Source organism: Metarhizium robertsii, assembly GCF_000187425.2.
Source record: "Metarhizium robertsii ARSEF 23 chromosome Unknown MAA_Scf_5, whole genome shotgun sequence".
Taxonomy (NCBI): domain Eukaryota; kingdom Fungi; phylum Ascomycota; class Sordariomycetes; order Hypocreales; family Clavicipitaceae; genus Metarhizium; species Metarhizium robertsii.
Genome location: NW_011942193.1, coordinates 1,899,911 through 1,920,361, shown reverse-complemented (window position 1 = coordinate 1,920,361; position 20,451 = coordinate 1,899,911). Strand labels below are relative to the sequence as shown.

The 20,451-nt window shown below is 52.9% G+C and overlaps 5 protein-coding genes across 5 annotated transcripts; 3 read left to right on the top strand and 2 right to left on the bottom strand.

Annotated features, from left to right (window-relative positions):
• On the top strand, window positions 1-2,379 carry MAA_04086 (uncharacterized protein; the record flags this gene model as incomplete). The annotated part of the gene is made up of 3 exons (XM_007822084.1): window positions 1-447; window positions 687-1,046; window positions 1,330-2,379. The coding sequence occupies 3 exons, from the start codon at window positions 1-3 to the stop codon at window positions 2,377-2,379; spliced, it is 1,857 nt and encodes a 618-aa protein (XP_007820275.1).
• A 3,118-nt stretch (window positions 2,380-5,497) lies between these two features.
• MAA_04087 (uncharacterized protein) lies at window positions 5,498-6,613 on the top strand (the record flags this gene model as incomplete). The annotated part of the gene is made up of 1 exon (XM_007822085.2): window positions 5,498-6,613. One exon carries the CDS (start codon window positions 5,498-5,500, stop codon window positions 6,611-6,613), a length of 1,116 nt encoding a protein of 371 aa, XP_007820276.2.
• Window positions 6,614-7,781: 1,168 nt separating this feature from the next.
• MAA_04088 (uncharacterized protein) lies at window positions 7,782-10,909 on the bottom strand (the record flags this gene model as incomplete). The annotated part of the gene is made up of 3 exons (XM_007822086.1): window positions 7,782-9,882; window positions 9,976-10,705; window positions 10,762-10,909. 3 exons carry the CDS (start codon window positions 10,907-10,909, stop codon window positions 7,782-7,784), a joined length of 2,979 nt encoding a protein of 992 aa, XP_007820277.1.
• Window positions 10,910-15,614: 4,705 nt separating this feature from the next.
• Window positions 15,615-17,492, top strand: MAA_04089 (retrograde regulation protein 2; the record flags this gene model as incomplete). Its single annotated transcript, XM_007822087.2, has 3 exons — window positions 15,615-15,718; window positions 15,773-17,251; window positions 17,306-17,492. 3 exons carry the CDS (start codon window positions 15,615-15,617, stop codon window positions 17,490-17,492), a joined length of 1,770 nt encoding a protein of 589 aa, XP_007820278.2.
• Window positions 17,493-17,589: 97 nt separating this feature from the next.
• On the bottom strand, window positions 17,590-19,763 carry MAA_04090 (uncharacterized protein; the record flags this gene model as incomplete). Its single annotated transcript, XM_007822088.2, has 6 exons — window positions 17,590-17,759; window positions 17,820-18,029; window positions 18,094-18,436; window positions 18,491-18,825; window positions 18,892-19,006; window positions 19,068-19,763. 6 exons carry the CDS (start codon window positions 19,761-19,763, stop codon window positions 17,590-17,592), a joined length of 1,869 nt encoding a protein of 622 aa, XP_007820279.2.
• Between the last annotated feature and the right edge of the window lie 688 nt (window positions 19,764-20,451).

Below are 20,451 nucleotides of genomic sequence, written 5' to 3'. Positions count from 1 at the left end.
ATGGCGGACCACACAGGCCAAAAAATGACTGGGCCGGCGTCGCCCGTTGTGGTATCAAGCGCGTCATCAATATCAACTGGCCCTCTGCCTTCGCCGGGAGCAAGCAGGCGCAACTCGCCTTCAGATCAGAACATGAATGCTACACAGGCTGATCCCTCCATGCCGACTCAACTGGCACATCCGCCCCCGGCACCAACTCCAACTGCACCAGCGGCACCGGCGACGCCTCTGACACCAGCGACCCCGATTGCCTCTGGAGCAGCGTCTGCCCTGGGCCAACACAGTAACGCTGCGGCACAGATGCTCCCGAGTGTGCAGACTGTACGACCTCAGATGCCATCGTCGACAATGGCTCAGGTTCATCGACCGCCGATCAACGGCTTTGGGCCGCCTCCTATGCATCCTCAGCAGGGCCAAAGGCAAAGGGTTGCCTACCCATCTCCGAGGGTGAACGACACGCAACTATGTAATTCGGCACAATATGTTGCGCTAATCCAGCTGATGCAGAGAACTGAACCCCAAGTGCTGCGGCAAGTGATTAGAGATTATCATGAAACGTGTTTACTTGGTTCAGAGTATCACTTAGCCTTTATAGTGAGTAAAGCGCCCTCATTACCTACCAGACTGTGTTGTCGTCCAAATCGATTCGAAAGCTGCGTCGCTTCAAGTCCTAACCTCTCGACTAGTTTAACACGGCGATTCACAAGGCCCACAAGCCAACATTGACTCAAGCCATCGCAGATTTTGGCTCAAGGCTTGTTCAAACGTCAAAGTCCCAGCTTATCTCACACTTCACAGCAGAGGACTTGGATGAAGTAGCAGATGAGATCCTGAGCAAGGCCAGCACCAACTTTTTGGACCAGGCCCTGGCCCGGCGGTTGGAGACCATTCGTGCCCGTTCGCTGGTAAATGCTCTGGCCAAGGCAGAGCGTCTTGGATATGATGTCAAGGATGCTGTCGAGGAGAGAAAGGATGGAACTGAACATGTTATTCCGTACATGAAGCATGATTTGGCCCAACACCCATCACAACATGAGCAGCCTCAGGTACAGCCTCACGCGCAGTCTTTTGTGCAGCCTTCAATCCAATCAGTTCAAATTCAATCTATGCCAGCAATGCCAGCCTCTACATGGCCGGGCCCGCAACCGCAGGCGACGCAAAGACCAACGAATAGGCACAGTTATTCCACTTTGACTCAGTGTGGAGTCTGCAGTCGTCCGTTATCAGGTCCGGACGCGCTCATATTTGTAGGTTTTGCTGGCTCCTCCAACCGAATCCAACATTTGTACCCTGCAGCAAACTAACTCAAGTCAGCATAAATTGAAACAGGTTTGCTACGGCAATTTCAGGACAATTGACCGAGTTGGCAGAGAGATTTGCCCTCACTGCGGATCCTACTTCAGTACTGGTGGTTTGCCGTATCATATCAAGTCGCAAGCGTGTGGGAAATACACCGAGAGGGACGCCTCTGCCCTTATGCCATCACTACAAAGGTTCTACCAAGAGCATGTTTCTGCTGGACCCTCTGGAGCGGCCCAGGGCCCACGGTTAATGCCGTCGTCAACCCCAGATCAGAGCCGGAGGCAGCCTGCCCAGTCATCTGCCCCTACCACTCATTTCACAGCTGTAAACTCGGGCACGGCGGCGACGATGACGCCTCGGAGTGCCTCTGCAACAGGGAAAGGCTCTGGCCCATATGCACACCTCTCGCCCGAGGACAGAGATCGACTTAAAGAGGAATTGGCACATACTGAAGCACACTACGGTGCACTCTTGCGAAAGGCCATGCAGCTTCCACAACCACAGCAAGATGAAGAGGTAGCCAAAATCAAGAACTGCTTCAATACAAAACAATCAACAACTCGCAGGAAGTATGGGGTTAAACTTCGGGAAAGACGCACCAAAGCCGAAATTGAGGCAGAGCGCGAGAGGTTGATCACAGCACCACCAGAAGAAAATCTTGGGCGGCGACAAGACGCGTCGGCTAGTCAAAATGGGTCCGAACCAGTGGGAAAGAAGGCTCGTATCAACGAAAGAGGCGATTCTGCACCTACTTCGCAGCCTGCAGTCTCAAGCCCTGTTACTGAATCACCACGGAAGCGAGTTCGACTGGCAGATATGGGTGGCCTAGGTGCATCAGCAGCCACGGCAGAGCACATAGATCCTACCACTGCGGCAGCACAAGACCATTCAGCGTCACAGCCGCAACCAGCGAAGGAGTCACCTGGTAGTAATGTTGTCGGAGCTACCCCAGACGCCCCGGCGAGTACAGGAGCACGCAACGACCCGATGAAGCTTGACGACAGCACTGATACCGAAGACTCAGACTCTGAGGAAGAAGATGGCGATATCCCTGCTGTTTTGACTAAAAAGATGTGAGACGCAGCCGGCACGACTGGTCGAATCAACTTCTGACGTTATTGATTGGCGGTATGCATTTGGAGCTATGGCTGCGGAAATTAACAATTGTGGTTCTGGAGCAGGTTTTTTTAACAGAAGGGAGTTTATGCGTGATTTGTGGGAACTGGGAGCAATATATCACATTTGCGTTTTACAAGGATGGTGGTCTTTATGGCAAACCGTAGAGGGAGACTTGGCGCAGGGAGTATGGAAATGGCGGCATGAGGAGCAGAACAAGGATAGGAATGAATACCATCTCGGGACGAGAACGAGAGTTGAGGATAGATACGCATTGCACATTCAACTGGATGATTAAGCTCCAAAGTTGAAACTAGTTGCTTTGGCTCCCCATGTAATATACCTTTTTGGTCCCAGCGACCTCGGCAGGGACTTCAATGTTAATTTGTTACAAAGCCTCGAGCCAAGACTTGTGAGCTGAACTTTGCCCAGTATCGACGATACGTTGACGCAATCAATCGACTTCGAACTTATGAGGCATGTGTGCGGTGCATGAGAACGGCCATGCAGCGCAACCTTGTGACCTGCATTCTCTGAAACCGACGCCAGGTGGACAAAGCGGGCGATTGATGACGGCACCGGGGAACCGCCTATTCACTGTGTGCGCGCGCTGGGCGCCGTGGTTCGCAGCGATCAACGCTTTGATACACGGGATGATATTACGAGGGGGCCTTTGCATTCTGTTGGACTCGGTCCAGGGGGGGCCAATATCTACATCTGTACGGAGCACGGCGGCTCTTGGATCACGATCGTAGATGAAAGGTGTAATCGCATGATGGTCATATGCTTGCTTCCAAATAGTTTGTAATCTGGAGATGTCTGTCATGGAGCCGAGGTCACGGCTGCGTTATCTGGCATGGCGTCTGGTGCGACTGTGGATGGACGGACAGCTATCGTGAGCGTCGGGTCGACGGGAAACCGTGCTCTTGCATCCCTGAGCGTTCATCTGGCCATTAAGGTTCCTGCCCAGTTTGGCTGGCCAGACGGGGTGAAACACGGATTATCATCTTGTCCGGTGGCCAGGACGGTGCTTGCCTTTTCTTTTCCTTTTTTCCTTTTTTTTTTTTTTAGTAGTTCCCCTTATCTGAAACCATCTACTCCGTACGTATGTATTATATTCGCCATGTCTTTTTGGCCAGCATGATTGGACCGAACTCGTACATGTCTAGTGGTCTGCTGCGCCCGCGGGATCGGGATGGGCCAGGGTCTTTGATAATTCCTGCAGCAAAAGACTCGTGATGATTTTACTCAACTCGGTATGTGTATGTAGTACATTCACTTTAAATTACTAGGTAGTCGGTGCGTGGCCGTGACAAACCAATGCGGGTACTTTGCCTCCACTCGCCCCCCGGGGTCATCTGCCTCTGTGACTGATTAGTACTTCCGAGCTGACCTGTATGGCTCAGGAACAGAAACGCAAAGCGAAATCGACACAATGCTACGCCGTGCTGCGTACTGAATCGATGGGTGTATATCGACCCACAGCCGTGCGTCTCCCGTGGCCCCCGGTCGAGTCAGCTCCTCGCAGCATCGACGCCGTCAACGGAGTGCGACAAGAGAAATCATGGCCACGTTTTTGTTGGAGTCTGTCTCACGCCTAATGAACCACATACCACGTTGCCCTACTCCGTATTGGCCCGTTGTTTCCCCTTCTCCTCTCTCTCCCTATGTCAGCCATGACGCAAGTTTCCTCAAGACCTTCCAGAGGAGTGCCGAGTATTTGAGTACATGCGCAAGTCGGCAAAGTAGGCATCCAGGGATCGGACCACGCATAAGAGATGGAACCCTCATGAATCGGCTACCACGCTGCAAGCAGGTCATCTTCCCGGTCGCCAAGGCGATGCGTGGGAACTGGAAAGCCTTTGAAAGGAAAAAGAGAGGAATCCAAAACAGCAGTGCTCCCCGCAATTCTGTGCTACGCGAGAAGCACGAACCCATCGCTTGTGGAAAACAGTGTCGATCCTAGCCCGGCACTGCTGGTAAAAAAAATTGGGGAACATGGGTTGATATGAAGAGCGACATGCATGTCTTTGTTTTATTCTGCTCTTGGTTGCTGGGAAGCCTTCCTTCCTCTCCCCAGCTGATACAGCAACAAGCATTTGGGAACCGGGGGTTGGCTGCTGACCATGGTTGAAATAACAGGGGTGTCGTGGGTGTCATGAAACGTCTGGTTTGGCCAAGAAGTCTGCTCGACATTTCTCCCCTCGGAGATGTGTGACTGGCACGGGACGGTGGGAATCCTTTAGCAATCATCTAACACTCTTGCACTCTTCTTTTGTTTGTCATGGAGCCTAATAGTCTTACGGAGTACACATGAAGCATGTCGGCACCGTTGGTGAGGCGGCCACGTCCCAATACTAAGGCTAAAGGGTTATGAGTAAGTCCTCGGTGTCATGCTAGCACTAAACAGGATGTTTGACCCGGCTTGACAGGAGCACACTACTCTGTTTCAAGATCCCTTGATTCTTCCCTGGAGGGGGTGGTGGTTTTGTAGGCTGCGGACTTGCTTACTCTTTTGTTCGTATTGCAAAACAGTTCAAAAGATGTAGCTATGCGTGTTAACCACCAGCCCAGGCTACGAGCGACCATCTGTTTCCTAACACCCGTGTCTTCTAATACATAGTTAGTCTTACTTTTATAAACTCTTGCTGGATGCTAGCTCTTTTCGTTTTTTTTTTATGTCCTTGGTCCTCCCCCGGTCTGCCTAGCTAGGTTTATGGTTGGGTGCGTGTCATAAGGTGCGTTCTGCGCACCGACTGGTGTATCGACCCTGGGCTCAGGCAACCTTGTGCGTCACATTCTTTTACTAACTGATTGTAGAAAGGAAACGACATCACATCTTCCGTGCGTCTTCCCGTCTTGGCTATTCGGGACGGTACAGGGACAGACAGGCCGTTGGGTTTGCCGGCTTTTGCGGGAGGAGAGGGGGCTTTGCTCTTCTTGCTATCAATACATTTCTTGGCCGTCCGCACACGCCCATCGACACTGCTACTCTTGAGTGAAGAGAGAGATTCAAGAAAAAAGAGTACATGACACTTGGCTTGGCGGGCGTCTTGAGTCTATCTAAACTACTGATGCCATGGTGCCCATCAATCGCCTGCGCTCACCATGGCACTCTCGTTGTCAACGCCAGCACCACTACCATCAACACCATGCAACCGCCTCCAAATCATCATCACCAAGACCCAGCCTCGATAAAACCCTCCCTCCACCACCTAACGTTGCCGCGTCCCAATCCACCTCCCGGTCTACCTCAGAGCCAACCCTAAGCTCAATAACAACCGTTCTTATCGGCGCCAAGCAGCAACCCTTCAGCGTGAACTGCCAACTCCTTTGTGAGGCATCGCCCTTCTTCTCTGAGCGCCTCCTAGAGAACTCCCAGCCGAAATCAGTTTGCCTCTGGCTCCCCGGTGAATCCTCCACCATGTTCGCCCTCTTCGTCCACTGGGTTCACGCCCCGGGCTCGTTCCGCCAGTTCCTCGACCATTCTATAGCCTCAGCCCATAACACGGGCGAGCAGGCGGCGCAGGACATCCACTGGGCCATTATCCGCTTACATCTCTTCGCCTCGCACCTGGACCTTCACAAACTACAAGACCTAGCCATGGACGCCATCCAAGACATGTACCTCAAGTACGACTGGGACGTGCCGCCAAGCCTGATTACCTACCTTTACACGCAGTGCGAGTCCCTGCCGGCCGTCCGCGTCCGCAGATGGGCCGTGGCCATGGTCGCCTTCTCCCAGACAGTCGGCAGCAGCATCGCCAACTTGAAGTTCCACCCCCAGGATTCCGCCACCTCGGACCCGGCGCGGTTCAGGGCCCTCTTCGACTCGCTGCCCGACTTTGCGGCCGACTACGCCACGCACGTCCGCAACATGAAGGCCGCCCGGCTGGACATACGCTCCAAAAACCCGCAGCTGCGCATCTCGGCCAACAAGCTACGCAATGACGAGCGCCTCTTCGGCTTCCGCGAGTGCTCGTTCCACTCGCATCGCGCCGCCATCGGCGAGCGACGCTGCCCGCACAGCCGCGGGAGGAGCCGGAGTAAACACCCCGACATGGGCTTGCGGCTAAGGGATTCGTATACCGGTGTTCGGGAACTGATACCAGAGCCGCTATTCACGAGTGGCCGGCGGGAGGAGGCGAGGTTAAAGCACGCGCGGCCTATCTCGAGTGAGATGAGGGAAGGGTAGCGTCTCTCTCTCTCTCTCTTTTCTTTTTGCGGGGATAAGAGGCAGCTGTTTCTACGCCTTCATCTTCATTTTCTTTCTTCCCTTTCTCTTCTTTTCTTTCTTGGGGGGATTTCTCGCGGAAACAGCTACTAGTTGAGTAATAAGCGTGGGCTGACGCATCGCGAAGCAGCGGGAGACCCGTGTAAGTCAGTCGTTTGGCATGAAACAGGGTGGTGGGCTACGGCATGTGGCAGTGTTGCTGATCAAACGACCGCCCCTTACGCGGCACATGTACATATCATGCAGCGAACTTGCTATTGAACAGTGGATCGAGAAGATCCCTGGGTAGACGATGAATGACACGTTATAAATCTGCAAGGAGAGCATCGTGAGGCCGCTGTGCGTGTTGTTAGCAGGGTGGGCGGCCATTAGTAGCTGGCATGCCAAGCATGACTGGAATATGCGGTGCTGCAATGCCCATGTACAAGGAAGGGGCCGTGGAGGCGTAACGAGTGCCCGGCATCAATTGATCATGGCTAGCTTGATAAATGCCAGGCGTCACTCGAGCTTGGTTGCTGGTGGGAACAGTTTCCGCAGCCTGATACGATGTAGATGCTGCTCGTTGACACGGCTACAGTTGTACTTGTAGGAGGTCAGACGCGTAGATTACTATTTAATTCATCCACAACCTACTTTAGATATCAAGGTACGAAGTACTGCTCTTGGACTTAGGGGTTACGTGGGCAACGTCTGTTTCTCTTGCCGCCCCAACCCCTCTTCTTTCAATCTACTCTCATCTATTCTGTAGATAGATAGATGGCTTATAATATATAGTGGCAAAACACGTGTTCCAGGCAAAGCACACAGAAATAGGGCAGTATATTAAATGATATAGCTGCTAGCCGAGTGTAGAAATTCTTTTCAAAAAAAAAAAAAATCTAGTAGCAAAAATATAGCCATCGCTCCTCTGAGGTCTGTTAACCCTCTTTAATTATCATTCAGTCGTAAAATCGTCACGGAAATTGTCCCAAGGTAAATTGCTGCCGACTCTCGTCGGATGTCGTCAGCCTGCAAAAGGTGCTAGGTAGCAGAAAAAAAAATACAAAATAGGTATATATAAAATGGTGGGTAATGGTGAAGAAATCGTAAATATCATTATATTTCCACATGTCGAAAGGGGACGGCATATTTAGAAAGGTGACTGCGACCGTCGACCTTCTCTGTCTCTGCGGCGAAAGCGCTTCAGGCGTTCGTCGATATATGCAAGGCGGTTGGCAAGCGGCGTCTTGTTAGACGATGACGCGGCACTGTTCACACTCTCCCCGCCAGTTTGGTGTACGGTAGCAAATGGACGGACGACGGCGTCGACATTGATCGTCGAGACGCTGAAGTGGCGGTTCGGAAATGAGTGGCTCGCGGCCTTTGCTGAGAATGGCGAGCCTAGCCTGGCGGGGACAGTCTGTGAAGGCGTCAAGCCAGTTATTGGGGGGAAACCTGAGGACCCGGCGGCTGGTGACGGAGCGGGATGTGAGGCCTCAAAGAGTTCCTGCAAGTTGGCGCGAGGGACAAAGAGGCTGTCATGGTGGTTGGAATCGGTGGAGCTGAATTGGATAAGGGGCGCACTGGATGCCGCATTCTCGTTGCTTGCCGGGTCTATCCAGAAGTCTGAGCCCAGACTGGGCCGCTTGGTACGTTGTGGTTCCAGCACAGACTGCCTGGATCTGCGCTTCTGCATGCTCGACCGACTCTGGTCGAGTCTCAAAGGCGACCTCAAGCCTCGCAGCGTACCAACCGTGCGGGCTTGTCGTTGGGCTTCGGGACTGACATCAAAGGCCTCTTCCAACCCTGTTGATGAGCTAGGCCCATAACTCCTAGCCATGAAGGGAGACCCGAGAGGTGGTCTGGGCTGATCCAAGGTGTCTCCAAGGGCAAATATCGGCTGGTGTCCTAGCGTGGTAGCCTTAGTTGACGGTTCGGGCTGCGAGGCGGTCAACCGAGCCAAAGGCCCTTGAGGTTGCATGGAATCTGATGTGCAGATAGCTAGGGACATGGCCATGTCTGAAGCAGAGAAAACCGTGGGAGAGCGGGCAGGCGCCGATCGACGGTTCCAAAATCGATTGATAGACTTGCCAAACGATGCCGGGCTGTTGGACAGGTTTTGGAGGCTGCGAGATGGCCCGCCGCGAGCTTTGCAAAGCTCTCGCAAGTGACCCCTAGTAGCTGCGCATGTGTGTGGCCACTCAATGTATGGCCCAGCAGCCTCGGCTGTTGGCGTTGAACTGCGGCTCTTGATTTCCGACTTGGCCACAGGCCTCGAGCCTTTCCAGCTTCTCTTGGCTTCCCTGGCCACGCGCATGCATACTCCGGGCGGAGGAATGCCGCTCTTGCCCACCTGAAAAGGTGTAACTTTTGGATCCTGCAGGTACATGGCGTATGTGGACCAAAGATGCTGGCTCATTGCCCTGGTCCAAGGAGCTTTTCTTGATTTCGCTGATCGTGTAGCCGTCATGAGCGACCTAACCGCCCTACCGGCATCCTCTGGCGAAAGGAACCTGCCAAACCGGTCACAATGGTCGCTCTCGGGGCTGGCGCATTGGCTCAGGTCTTCCGATGCAAGAGAGAAGCGACTACACAGTGACGAGCTGGTCTCACTCGATCTTGCCGTGGAGGGCCGGCTGCTGTCATACTCGGGGCTGGACTCAAGGCTGCTAATGGCAGCATCGATTGACCAGTCTGGAAACTGCTTTGTTGACGGCGACGGAGCCAATTCGGGAGCTGGAGTCTTGGGCGGCGAGAAGGTCCTCCTCGGACCGGGGTGTTCAAATGTGACGTCGTCAATCCGGTCCAGTTGGGGGATAGATGGGTAAGCGATGCTCAGCATGTCTTGGTCGTCGTCGTAAACTTGAGGCCCTTCAATGCTGGGGACGGGAACATCGGCGGCGGCAACTGATGCGAGAAACTGCTGAGTCGGGGCGTTGAGTTGTGATGATGTAGTTCGCCTCCTCAAGCGAAACTTGGGCCGCGCTGGTGACGGGGGCTGCGCTTGGCTTTCAGCAAATGGTTCTGGGGTTTTGGGCGCCGCTGCTGCCTGGCGAAGATGCCGTGGGCGAGCGGCCCTGTAGGGTTCAAGGGGTGGCATTGTTGGAGGATGGCTGGCGTTGTATGCGATGACGCTTGTCGCGAGTCCTGCGCGATGGTCGTCGTTGATCTCGGGGAGGCGCACGGAGTGGCCGTTGAAGCAAGGGGGATGGATGGACAGAGGAAATTCGGCGCGCAAGTTGCAAAAGTGTCTAGAGTCAACTGCAAGGTCGTCTGAGCTTGCCTGTTTCGTTTTGAGGGTTGTTGTGGTGTCGGTTTTGAATGGCTACGCCGGGCAGGCCGACCTTGTCGCAAAGCTAGACAGGTCCTTGTCGCAGGCGGAATGCAGAGTCTCAGTCGCTGCGTCGAGCCACGCGATTGATGTAGGGATGCGCCACGACGAAGAATCGCAGAAGCAAATACTAGTATTGATTCGTAGGTAGTACCGGGACAAAGAAAAAATGACGGGTCGTCGCGAGAGCTTCGTGCGCGAGGACGGGAAACGGCGCGCGGTCGGAGGAGTCTGCGCCTGGCGCTGCCGGCCAAGGTTCAATGTTGGACCAAGGAAATGCCACGTCGCTATTGAGGCACGGAGCGTCGCGATAGTGTAGCGAATTCGTCGTCCAGAGACGGGAGCGGTGGTCTTGCGACGCAGCAACTGGCAATCGAGAGCAACTCTGCCCGCTGGCGTGTCGGCGCAAAGGAGGGACTGGAATGAGGAGGATGAAGGAGAGGAGTATGGCCCAGGGCGCCCGGGGTGTGGAGGAGCAGTTTGTATGTACCAGACATGTATGGCGGTGGAGTTGAGAGACTGGCTGTTTGGGGCAGCGAGGGGAGGCGAGAGACGCCAGACAGCGCCTGGAGCCCTGGGGAGGGGGGAGTGGCCGAGGACGCGCACCCAACCAGGCAGAGGCAGGCCCTGCGAGTCTGCGACGCACAGAGCAGACATGGACTGGAGAGCGTCGACGGTAGAAGACGCATCGATCGACTCGACGGTAGCCAGCGAGGTGCGGGAGGTGCGGATGCGCGAGGACCCTGTTGGAACAAGCGCCAGCCAGGCCTCTTGCTGCGGACAGGGGCCAGGCACACACAGTGCTCGCGCTGCGGTGCAGGCTCATGGTGCCTGGCCTGTCGCTTCTGTCGATTTGCACCACTGGCCACCAGGCGTCCACCGGCCTGTTGCTTGGTCGCCGTGCCTCGACGCGCTCCATGTTTGGTCCGTTGCTCACGCGGACCCATCGAGACGCACCAGAGCTGTCGACTAAAATGCACGCCGGCGGGCCTTGCCAGAAGCCGCCCCCCCACTTGAACGCTCGGGCCCCACCCTCGATGTCGGTGACCTCAAGTCCTCAAGCGCCTTCGAGTCTTCAACTTGGAGCGGTGATGGCGGTGGAAAGACCAGACACCAGGTTGCGTCTGCGGGAGCTGGTCGGGCGGACCGTCCAGACGTCCTGCAACGTGCAGAGTTCACTGCAACCCGGAGCCGCCGTCATCAACACTTCCCAAGCCCAGCAGATTGACCCCTTGGATGTGCTCTTTTGAGAGTTGGGCGGTGGGATGGAAAGTGGCAGCAATCATGTCTGCGACCCCAAGCCAAGAAGAGATGGGAGTCTTCAAACAACAATTGGTGGACACTGCTGCTTCGACATGCAGCCTCTCAGTTCCTCGTATGATGCAGACCGTACCAAGTACCGAGGAGTTGCCAAAAGCTCTATTTTTAACCGAGAACAACTACCAAGACGGGAACGGGAACAGCAACGGCTTGCTAGCAGACGACTAACGGCAACCGGTGGCGGCCATTGTCTAGCTCCAAGAGTCATGTAAATGCCAATCGTCCAACATTCGACAAGTAGAGTTAAGTAGTAGCGTACTGTAGATGGGATGGTGATTTTCTTAGTGATTAAAATTGCGGTGGAGGGCGATGGCAACGGCTACTATTCCGTAATCGTGTGTTGGAGGATGACCGTGGCCGAGACTAATTCTTGTCTTGACCCTGGCGTCGTCACTCGCGAGCTTAATATGCTCACATTTCCGGAAGATGAATAGCTTGGCCGCCCAGAACGAGGGTTTGGTAGGTTACAGTATACTCGAGTGAGGAGTACGTAATGATTCAACCCCCAAGTGTGCATGCAAGGGCTCGGGAGGCTATCCAGGTACTACAATCCGTCAACGTGGCCAGCAGCACTGCAACGTTGGCAAAGAGATGGAGAGGAGGAGGCTGGCGATGGTCACAATAATTGCTGTCTGGGATGGGATTGGCCGTTAGATGCCAGCGTTGGACAGTGAGAGAGTGCTTGTCGTCGTTTCCTCATTTCTCGACCCAAGTCGTGGGAAAAAGCAACCGCTTCTCCTCCAGTCCGTTAAACTTTAGCCTTGGTATGCAATCTAGTGTGGGCGAAAAGCCCTAGTACTACTACTGGATTTGGGCGGGTACCTAGGCGAGAAAGAATAACTCGCAGCATTCGCGATTGCGACGTCTCTGTCAACCCCGTCGCGGCAAGAAACTTGCTATCATTACGATGAAGCATCTCGACGCCAGCTCCCGGTGCGATTCGGTTATGACTTCAGAGACACGCTGAGGAAATCGGCTCTTCCTCGCTCAATCGCCAATTGCGGATTGTGTGGAATATACGGAGTACGGAGTAGTATCTAGTCCGACGAGGATTGTGCGTGGACAGGATCAACGCAAAGTCGCGTGTGACGCGTTTCCGACGCGTCAAGAGCGGGGAAGCGTGCCTGGGATAGCATCCAATCATCGGCTCTCCTTCGAGTGGCTGGTGGGGTTGTCCGACTTCACCTCGATGCCACGCAGCAGTTAGCATTCCAGCATGAACCCTCTGCATGTCTTCACGTCCAGATGTGCCTTTGTGCTCTGCGCATCTTCCCAACTCAACTGAGCACCGCATACAATATTGTGGCAACATGGATACTAGTCGGCATGGTTTTACACGGCCTCGGCCAGTCTATTCAACCGACTTGTCGCCTCGACCATTCGCGGAACACTCCCCTACATTTCCGATGCTGCCATGTCAAGCTTGAACTCTGGGGAGGAAGCATATTCTGGGGTTGCATCACTACAGCCTATCCCCCCCCAAGGTTCCAAGGGGCGCACGTTTGTCACATTGATCACATTGATCACATTGTAGACCCCAGTCCCTTAAATGACACGAATGCCCACGTTCTTGGACTTGTGGACTGTCAAGTCTCGACTGTGCTTCTCACCTGTGATGGAGCGACTCACAACAAAGTAAAGTCGTATTCCCGCTGATGGGGCAGACTGTTCGGGGTATCTCTCAAACCATATGGGTGCATGCGTTGGGATCAATGCACCGTAGAGAGTGCACAACAATGTCCTCCAGTGATACGAGATGTCGTCTACAATGGGCTGGTGCCCATACATGAGCCGATGCCTTATAGATATCGCTACAGAGCCGAAGCGCCAGCAATCAGGTTGTACAGAGTACTTCGTCGCAGTTTCTTTTCCTGCAAACATGTGGCGAAATTTTGGACCATTGGCTTCGCCGGTTTCCTCTTGGACTATCAGGTCGTGAGCCTCATCTCTTGTAATTGCCGGTTCTCAACGCATCAAACGGGAACACAGGAATGTGCCCCTTCCATTTCAGACCCATTGTCGTACACCAACGCCCTCGCAGGGGAGGAAAAGAGTAGCAGAGCCATCTGAAAAGGAAATCACCAGCATGAGGCCGTCCATGGCGGACAGCACTTGTCGGCGCCATTGTCAATGCAACGAACATTGGAATGCCAGCTTGCTCGGTTCGCAAAGCGCATTCCGGTCCTGGAACACAACCACATGGTCAAAACACAAAACACTACCTGGCGAGACGGGATTTTAGCTGGCGCAGTGTTCCAGACGCCGGCCATATGGCGACATTGTCCTCGTGTTTCACTCGACTGCAGCGAATATGTTGGGAACCTACTACGTAGTACGGAGTAGTAATGGTGTTCTGTCTGGAATTGGGGAAAGTTCTCGCCTCACATTCCCCTCTGCCGTGGCTTCCTTTCTCGAACTAGGGCCAATCGTGATGTCGGTTCCACAAAGAGAACAAACCTGGTCTGCGAGTCGCTCACTGGAGAGCCAATCGCTACATTCTGCCATGTAACTCCGTACAAGATGAAGAAGTGTATCGTGGAGTATCAGCCACGCAGCGGGGTGGCGTGTGGAGTGATTGTTAACCGCTTGCAGGTAGTTGTACCCAAGGCAGTTGAATGGGCCCAGCCAAACGTCCACTCGCGAGAGAACAACGGGCCGGTGTTGAGGCCAGCACTTCTATGAACAATTCGGGCCCCTAGGTTGCGAGGGAAAGGATGCCGAATAGACACCCCAATGTACTCCGTACATACACCACCCTTATAATTAGCCGTCTCGGTCGAGACATCACGCTCTCCAGCGATGGGTAAGTACAGAGCACGAGGGCACAAGTAAATGTCCTAGAAGCAACATTACCACAACATCAACGTCTAGAGAACGACATGATTCGGAACGGCTCGTCCGCCATACACTAGAGGAATGCGGTTGACCCTGTCACCCTGTCTCCCAGCTACCCATGAAGTCTGTCCACTGAGACACGCAGAATGGACACGCAGGAACTTGATGATGCGTCACGGGCAAACCCAACTGTCCCCTCTTTTCGCTTTCGTGCATTCCAGATACGACCCCATCTTGGACGGTCCTTCTCTGTGGCCAGGAATACACTTACTAATAGCATCTCCGGTTCATGCCCGACTTGATGCCACAAGGCCCGGACGGGAGCGTCCCCGTTCAAGCCGTCCATCCGAGGCGCCAAAGAATGCGGCATCTGCGTCGATTCCCTGGTCCTGGTCTTCGTGCGAGCTGTAAGCTTCTCCCTTCCAGATGTAGTGCCAATTGGCATTGCATTCATTTCTGCCCAACACCCAACAGCGCAAACTGCTGCTTGGTTAACACCCAACCCAATGTTGTGACATCATCTTGTTTTCCCGTCAAGCCAAAGTGTGCATGTACAATATAAGGGGGTCGGGCAACGTTTTGGCAACTGAGTCGCGGTCGGGTGTCTAGTTCTTCAAAATTATCAGACCTCTCAGGAGGTGCCCGTATACCCGAGTCTCTTAGCATTGTTGATACCGACTCCCGTCCCCGGACCCGTATGCCGCGAGTGTACCATTCATGTGCTATCCAATACCTGCGAAAAGGCTCGTTGGCTGAGCAAACGTAGACGGAGGATACAGAAACACGTCGTGGCGTCGCCAAGATTTCTCTAGGTTCACGGGCAGGGTATTTTGTTGATGATCTACCATGTCGTTAGACAATTTCTGTCATAGTATTTCAATAGGGTGTCAACATAGCTTATAACTAGACTTGCGCAATCGGATGACAGGTTTTGCCTAGATATGCGATATCTGTTGATGCTTGGTATGTTCTGGCTGGTGCACTTCGTATTCAACCATGGATATCATGAAAAGAAGAAAGATAAATGGCTGGTTGAAGAAATTGCTGATTCTTTGTTGATACATATGTTTAAAACTGGCCTTTTCTGCAGTCATTCATTCTCACCTTAACAAGCAAGGGCAAGGCTTGCTCGGGACTTGTGTAGACAAGAAATACGGGGTGCAGAGCATCAAGTATGGAGTATGGGGATGTACTCCGTATGCATGTAGCTCGGAGATTTGCCCTGCCCACTTGAGCACTCGGCTCGCCCGTTGAAGCACCTGCCCAGACTTGGTCCATACCCTGATGCTCACCCCACTTTCAATCATGACTTCCCAAAATTCCGGCCGCAGAGAAGCCTCACCGTCCACCTTTACTTCTGATGATGCGCATGCTATGATACCCAACTCCCGCCGCCTCTAGCCGACCCAATCATTTCGCACTCCTGTCGAACTTCATCATCATTGTGTATCTTGTTTTTTTTTTGGGCCACGGCCGGCTTAATCATTCTCTCCCACCATGCCTCCGTCGGATATCATAACCCTGGAGACCCTCCACGAGAAACTCCCACGATGGCATCCCAACTATGAAAACCATCTCTATGCCATTGTTGACATGGGAAGGTCTGCTTACTTTCAATTACCCAATTGAAAAACCCGTTCTAAGTAAAATCATAGTAATGGAATCCGATTTTCAATTACGTCCTTAAAACCTCCTACCACGAGGCTCCTTGAACCGGTCTACTCCAGTCGGGTAGCCATATCTCTCTTCGATGCTTTGACACCTTCGGATCGGGGGCCAATATTTCCCTCTGAAACTATCAAGGCCGTCGCATCTGCCCTATCGGGATTCCGCCACATAGCTGTTATGCATGGTGTGCCCCAATCGCAAATAATGATTTTGGCCACGGAGGCGATGCGGCGTGCCGTGAATGGAGGTCAATTGCTGGAGGCCATTGCAGCTGAAACCGATGGCCTTGGCGTGCAAATTCTTGATCCTGCCGTGGAAACCTTGTTTGGTGCTGTTATGGGATCAAGAAGCGGCTTGGTTTCGGTGCACAATGGCGCATTATTCCTCGACCTCGGCGGTGGCAGCGTACAAATGACATGGGTTGATACCAGCAAGGACAATTATGAAATCGAAGCTGCCATGGCCGGCCAGAGCCTTCCGTACGGTGCGGCAAAGCTTGCAAAGGTTCTTGACGGGCAGTCAACTAAGGTCCAGGCCGAGGAGATTTGCGCCTTGCAAAACGGGATTGCAGGCATATATTCTAACCTATGTGCCAGGTTCCCTGCCCTCCGAGCCATAAAGGAAGCATATGATAGGGGGGAAGACGCATCCGTCGATGTGTACATGTGCGGTGGTGGATTTCGCGGCTACGGAAGCATGTTGATGCACAACGACCCAATCTCACCCTACCCAATTCCTTCAACCCATACGTATTCTGTCCCAGGCTCTCAGTTCAAGCAGCCAACCAAGATGCGCCAAGTCAACGATGAGTACGATGGGAAGATTTATGGCATGTCAAAACGGCGTCGTCAGCAGTTCCCGGCCATTGCCACGGTTATTGAATCGTTTATCGCCGTCGTGCCCAATATCCGCCGCGTGACCTTCTGTGGCGGCTCAAATAGGCAGGGTGTCCTTTTTATGAAGATGCCCAAAGATGTCCGGGAAAGCAATCCCTTGGAGGTCTTGGCAAATGTCACAAAGACGGAGCAGCCGCTGTTTAATGCCATCTTGGGCTTGCTTTCAGCGTCAATACCAGGCGACCTGAACAATATTCCGACTATTTTTTCTCCTGGGCTAGGAGCTCTATTTGTTAGGCAAATTTGGTCTCGGGCCGGTCACAGCTCTAACAGCAATAGCTCGAGTGCTCTTCACCATGCTATTATCCGCGACCCAGATTGTCCGGGCCTGACGCATCTCGCTCGTGCCTTGTTAGCTTTGACAACTTGCGCTAGATGGGGCAACGACATCGGTCCTTCCGACGAAATTCTCTGGCGCGGTCTGAAAGGAGTGATTGAGAGCCATCATCCAGATGCCGTGTTCTGGACTCTCTACATTGGTGCTGTGGCGAACATGCTCGCAACTCTGTTTCCCGTCATGCCCCAAAATGCGAGGGAGCTTCTTTCAGCTGTCAGGCAAGTCATCTCCAAGTCAATAAATGGCTCTCTATTTATATGAACTGCAATGCTAACTTTTAATGATAGACTCAATTCGAAGATTTCCAAAAACAAATCAGAAAAAGACAAAGTGGAATTAACCGTGAGCCTATCAGCCCAGATCATTGAACACGTCAATCTTGAGGAGCTCTCTGCAACAATGAAAAACACAACCAAGATTAAGGGAGAGAAAGGAAAGTATAAATCAAACGTTCAATTTTCCAACTTGTCGTGAAATTTCCTCTTCAAAGTGTCATCCGTCGTCAGCATTCTTGTTTTGAATCGTCAATGTCATCAAAGGGCTGGTTGAAAAGGCCCTTCCCCCACTTTTTTTACTCGTCATCATATTCATCGTCATTACGGTGTGACTTTTTCGACTTAGAAGTTGACCCCTTGGGATTTCGTTTCCGAGCATTGAGTTTCTTGATTTCGTGCTCGACGACGAACGTCCAAAGCATGTTGTCAACCTCGTCTGTTTCCGAAGTGGACTTGATATAGTTGTCTGTGATATTGTTAGTTCAGTCACTTGCGACGGCTGGATAAGTTCCTGTGGGGAACTTACACAAGTCTTTTCTTGAGGCGAGCAACTGGTGGCCAAAGCGGCGAATGAGCTCCTTGTCTTCGCGCGGGACATGGGATGAAGAAATTCCATCGAGCCACTCGAACGACAACTCAATGCTCTTCTTGGTACGGAACTGATAATGATAGAAGATCGTGAGCAAAGGGTAAAAGTTGTCCACCAAACGCTGGTATTGGTGTGTCTGAGAGCTGACTATTTTTGTGATGATTAGTTTCTCCCGCCAGAATTCTCAATGGCTTCAGTGACCGAAACTTACTGAATTCGTCCGGCGAGCTTGGGTCCTGCGTCATCTGACCCAAATGGATTTTGTACCCCGCCAACAACTCGCGGTACATCAACATGAGTTGCCACATGCTCACCCAAATTGCCACCCTCTCCTCTGCCTTGGGCGAGCCTTGCTGGCTGAGGCAATCGTCCAACAACTTCAAGACATCATGCTCCAGGAGGTCCAGTGCTTTCCGAGCGATGCTTCGCAGCTGTGCTTGAACAGATACTGGAAGATTGGCGATGTTCTTGGAAGGGTCTCTGCACCAGAACGACGGCATCTTCCAGATTCTGAAAAAACAATTCATTTTGTGGACCTTTCTGACCAGGTCATACTGTCTGGCTGTCAGCTACCTTGATATCAACAAACTGGACTGCCTATTACGTACCTTGGGAAGCTTCTTCAGTCCTTCTTTGGAGTAAGCCAGCAGAAAGTTCTGCAAAGCCTGGCTGAACTGCGGGCCATGCTCACGCTTGATTTGGTCTTCAACCCATCGCTGTAGCTTCGGGTGACTGGGTACCTTCTCACGGGGGAAGGCAACAGTCCTCGGGCTGCCAACTTCATCATGGTTGTTGGTGGGTCTGTATGCCTGAACAGTGGCATGCAAGGACGACGAAGTGGTGTCCTTGCTAAAGAAGATGGAAATGTCTCTGGCACTCCCGGTGTAGAACCGGGGTCCAGAGCACAGATACTGCTCTTCTGCAGCATAGCTGGACCAGAAGTCTAGGGCTGATGTTAATCCATGGTTGACGAGTTGGTGGATTGTCCAAGAAGGGGAGAGCTACACACCTGGCACCTTGGCCATCACTGGCCAGGCCATTGCAGGAGTCATGCGAGTGCACACCAGATGAGAATGCTTTGGGAACGCCTTTCTGCATGTAGGACAAACGCCGCTGTCATGGCACTAAAAGAGAAAGTGGTCAGTCAAGAGATTCCGCCTGTGGAGTTGGGTGATAGTGTCTCACCCTGGTCTTGGTTACTCGGCATGGCACACACGCCCCACTCTTCCGGACGTCTGCCGTTTGTACAGGGTCAACGAGCTGCCTGGGCCTTTTCTCGACATCTTTGCTGGAGCGGCGGCGCTTTGTTCCAGCAGATTTGCTTGTCTGGAGGCCAGTATAGTCTCCTCGAACGAGAATATGGGAGGGATATCCCCGACGAGCAGCCTTGGCCAGGTCAGTTTGGGGATAAGTCCACTCATCGTCCTGGGCTTGGACTTCTTGAAGGGTAACATCAGAGTGGTGGGGACGCTCTTCGGCGTGATCGAGGAAGACAGATCCGGAGTGGTCCGAGGGAGAGGTGCTTCCTCCTCCCTGGATCAGTTCTGGGGGGGAGTGTCCGGAGTAGTCAGAAGTGGTAGCCGTGTCATCGTCAGACCGGAACGGAGCTTTCATTCTGTAAAACTCTGTTCGGAGGTCATCGATGGCAAAGTTATCAAGGTCAAAATCAAGAGATGTGGGAGTGAATTGGGTTATGAGCTTGGACAAGCTCCCCGGGGTCTGACGGCCGGGGAGGCGGGAGGGTTCTAGCTCCTCGGTGGACTCGCAGTAAAGAGCCCAGTCAAATATCTCATCGAAAGGCACCTCTTCCACAACCGGGGATGAAAGACGAGGGGTTTCTTTCCCAACTTGGGAATGCGCCCTGCTTCTGCTTGCATCCATGTTTGATATCCCCGTGTAAGTCACGAGATGCAGTGGGACCTTTGGCTAGCTCTAGGACGAATTGAACACGAAGGGGGGGTTCCTATCAGATGGCAATAAGGTGAAGATGCCCAATTGATCCCAGGTATTCTGTGTAAGATTTGTCGGTTCAGAAACTCTGCCTGACACAAGAGAGATTATAATTTGGCGTTCAAGGAGGCTCTGTCGTGGACCGTCGACTTACACCATCACCAGTTGCGCATTTTCGGTGAAAAACGGGGCCTTGATTGGTCAATCCGACAATTCGACCCACCATAATCAACCAATGACAACCATGTTCTTCACCGATTTTGACAGTCGTGCTTGGACCAGTCCTATTCGGTGTCCCCCGGAGCAGTCAGGTGACACCCCGAAGAGCACTCCATGGGAGTTTTGGGAACGTACACAGCTTCGTGAAGGCCATTATGGCAGGGCGATGGGAATATTCTGTTTTGTGACCGTTTTCGGAGGAGATGCGCTTGAAATATTGGGTTTCTGGATGAAGCTGAGGGGGGAGATACAAGGAACAAGAGGATGGGTCAAGCCTAGATGTTCAGGGAATGTCAAGCTCATGAAGTGTGCGAATATGCAATGCCGTGGCTGAGAGTGCATATTCCAGAATAGCTCAAGCATCTCTCAAGACAACAAGCCGAGTTTGGGAACAAGACAC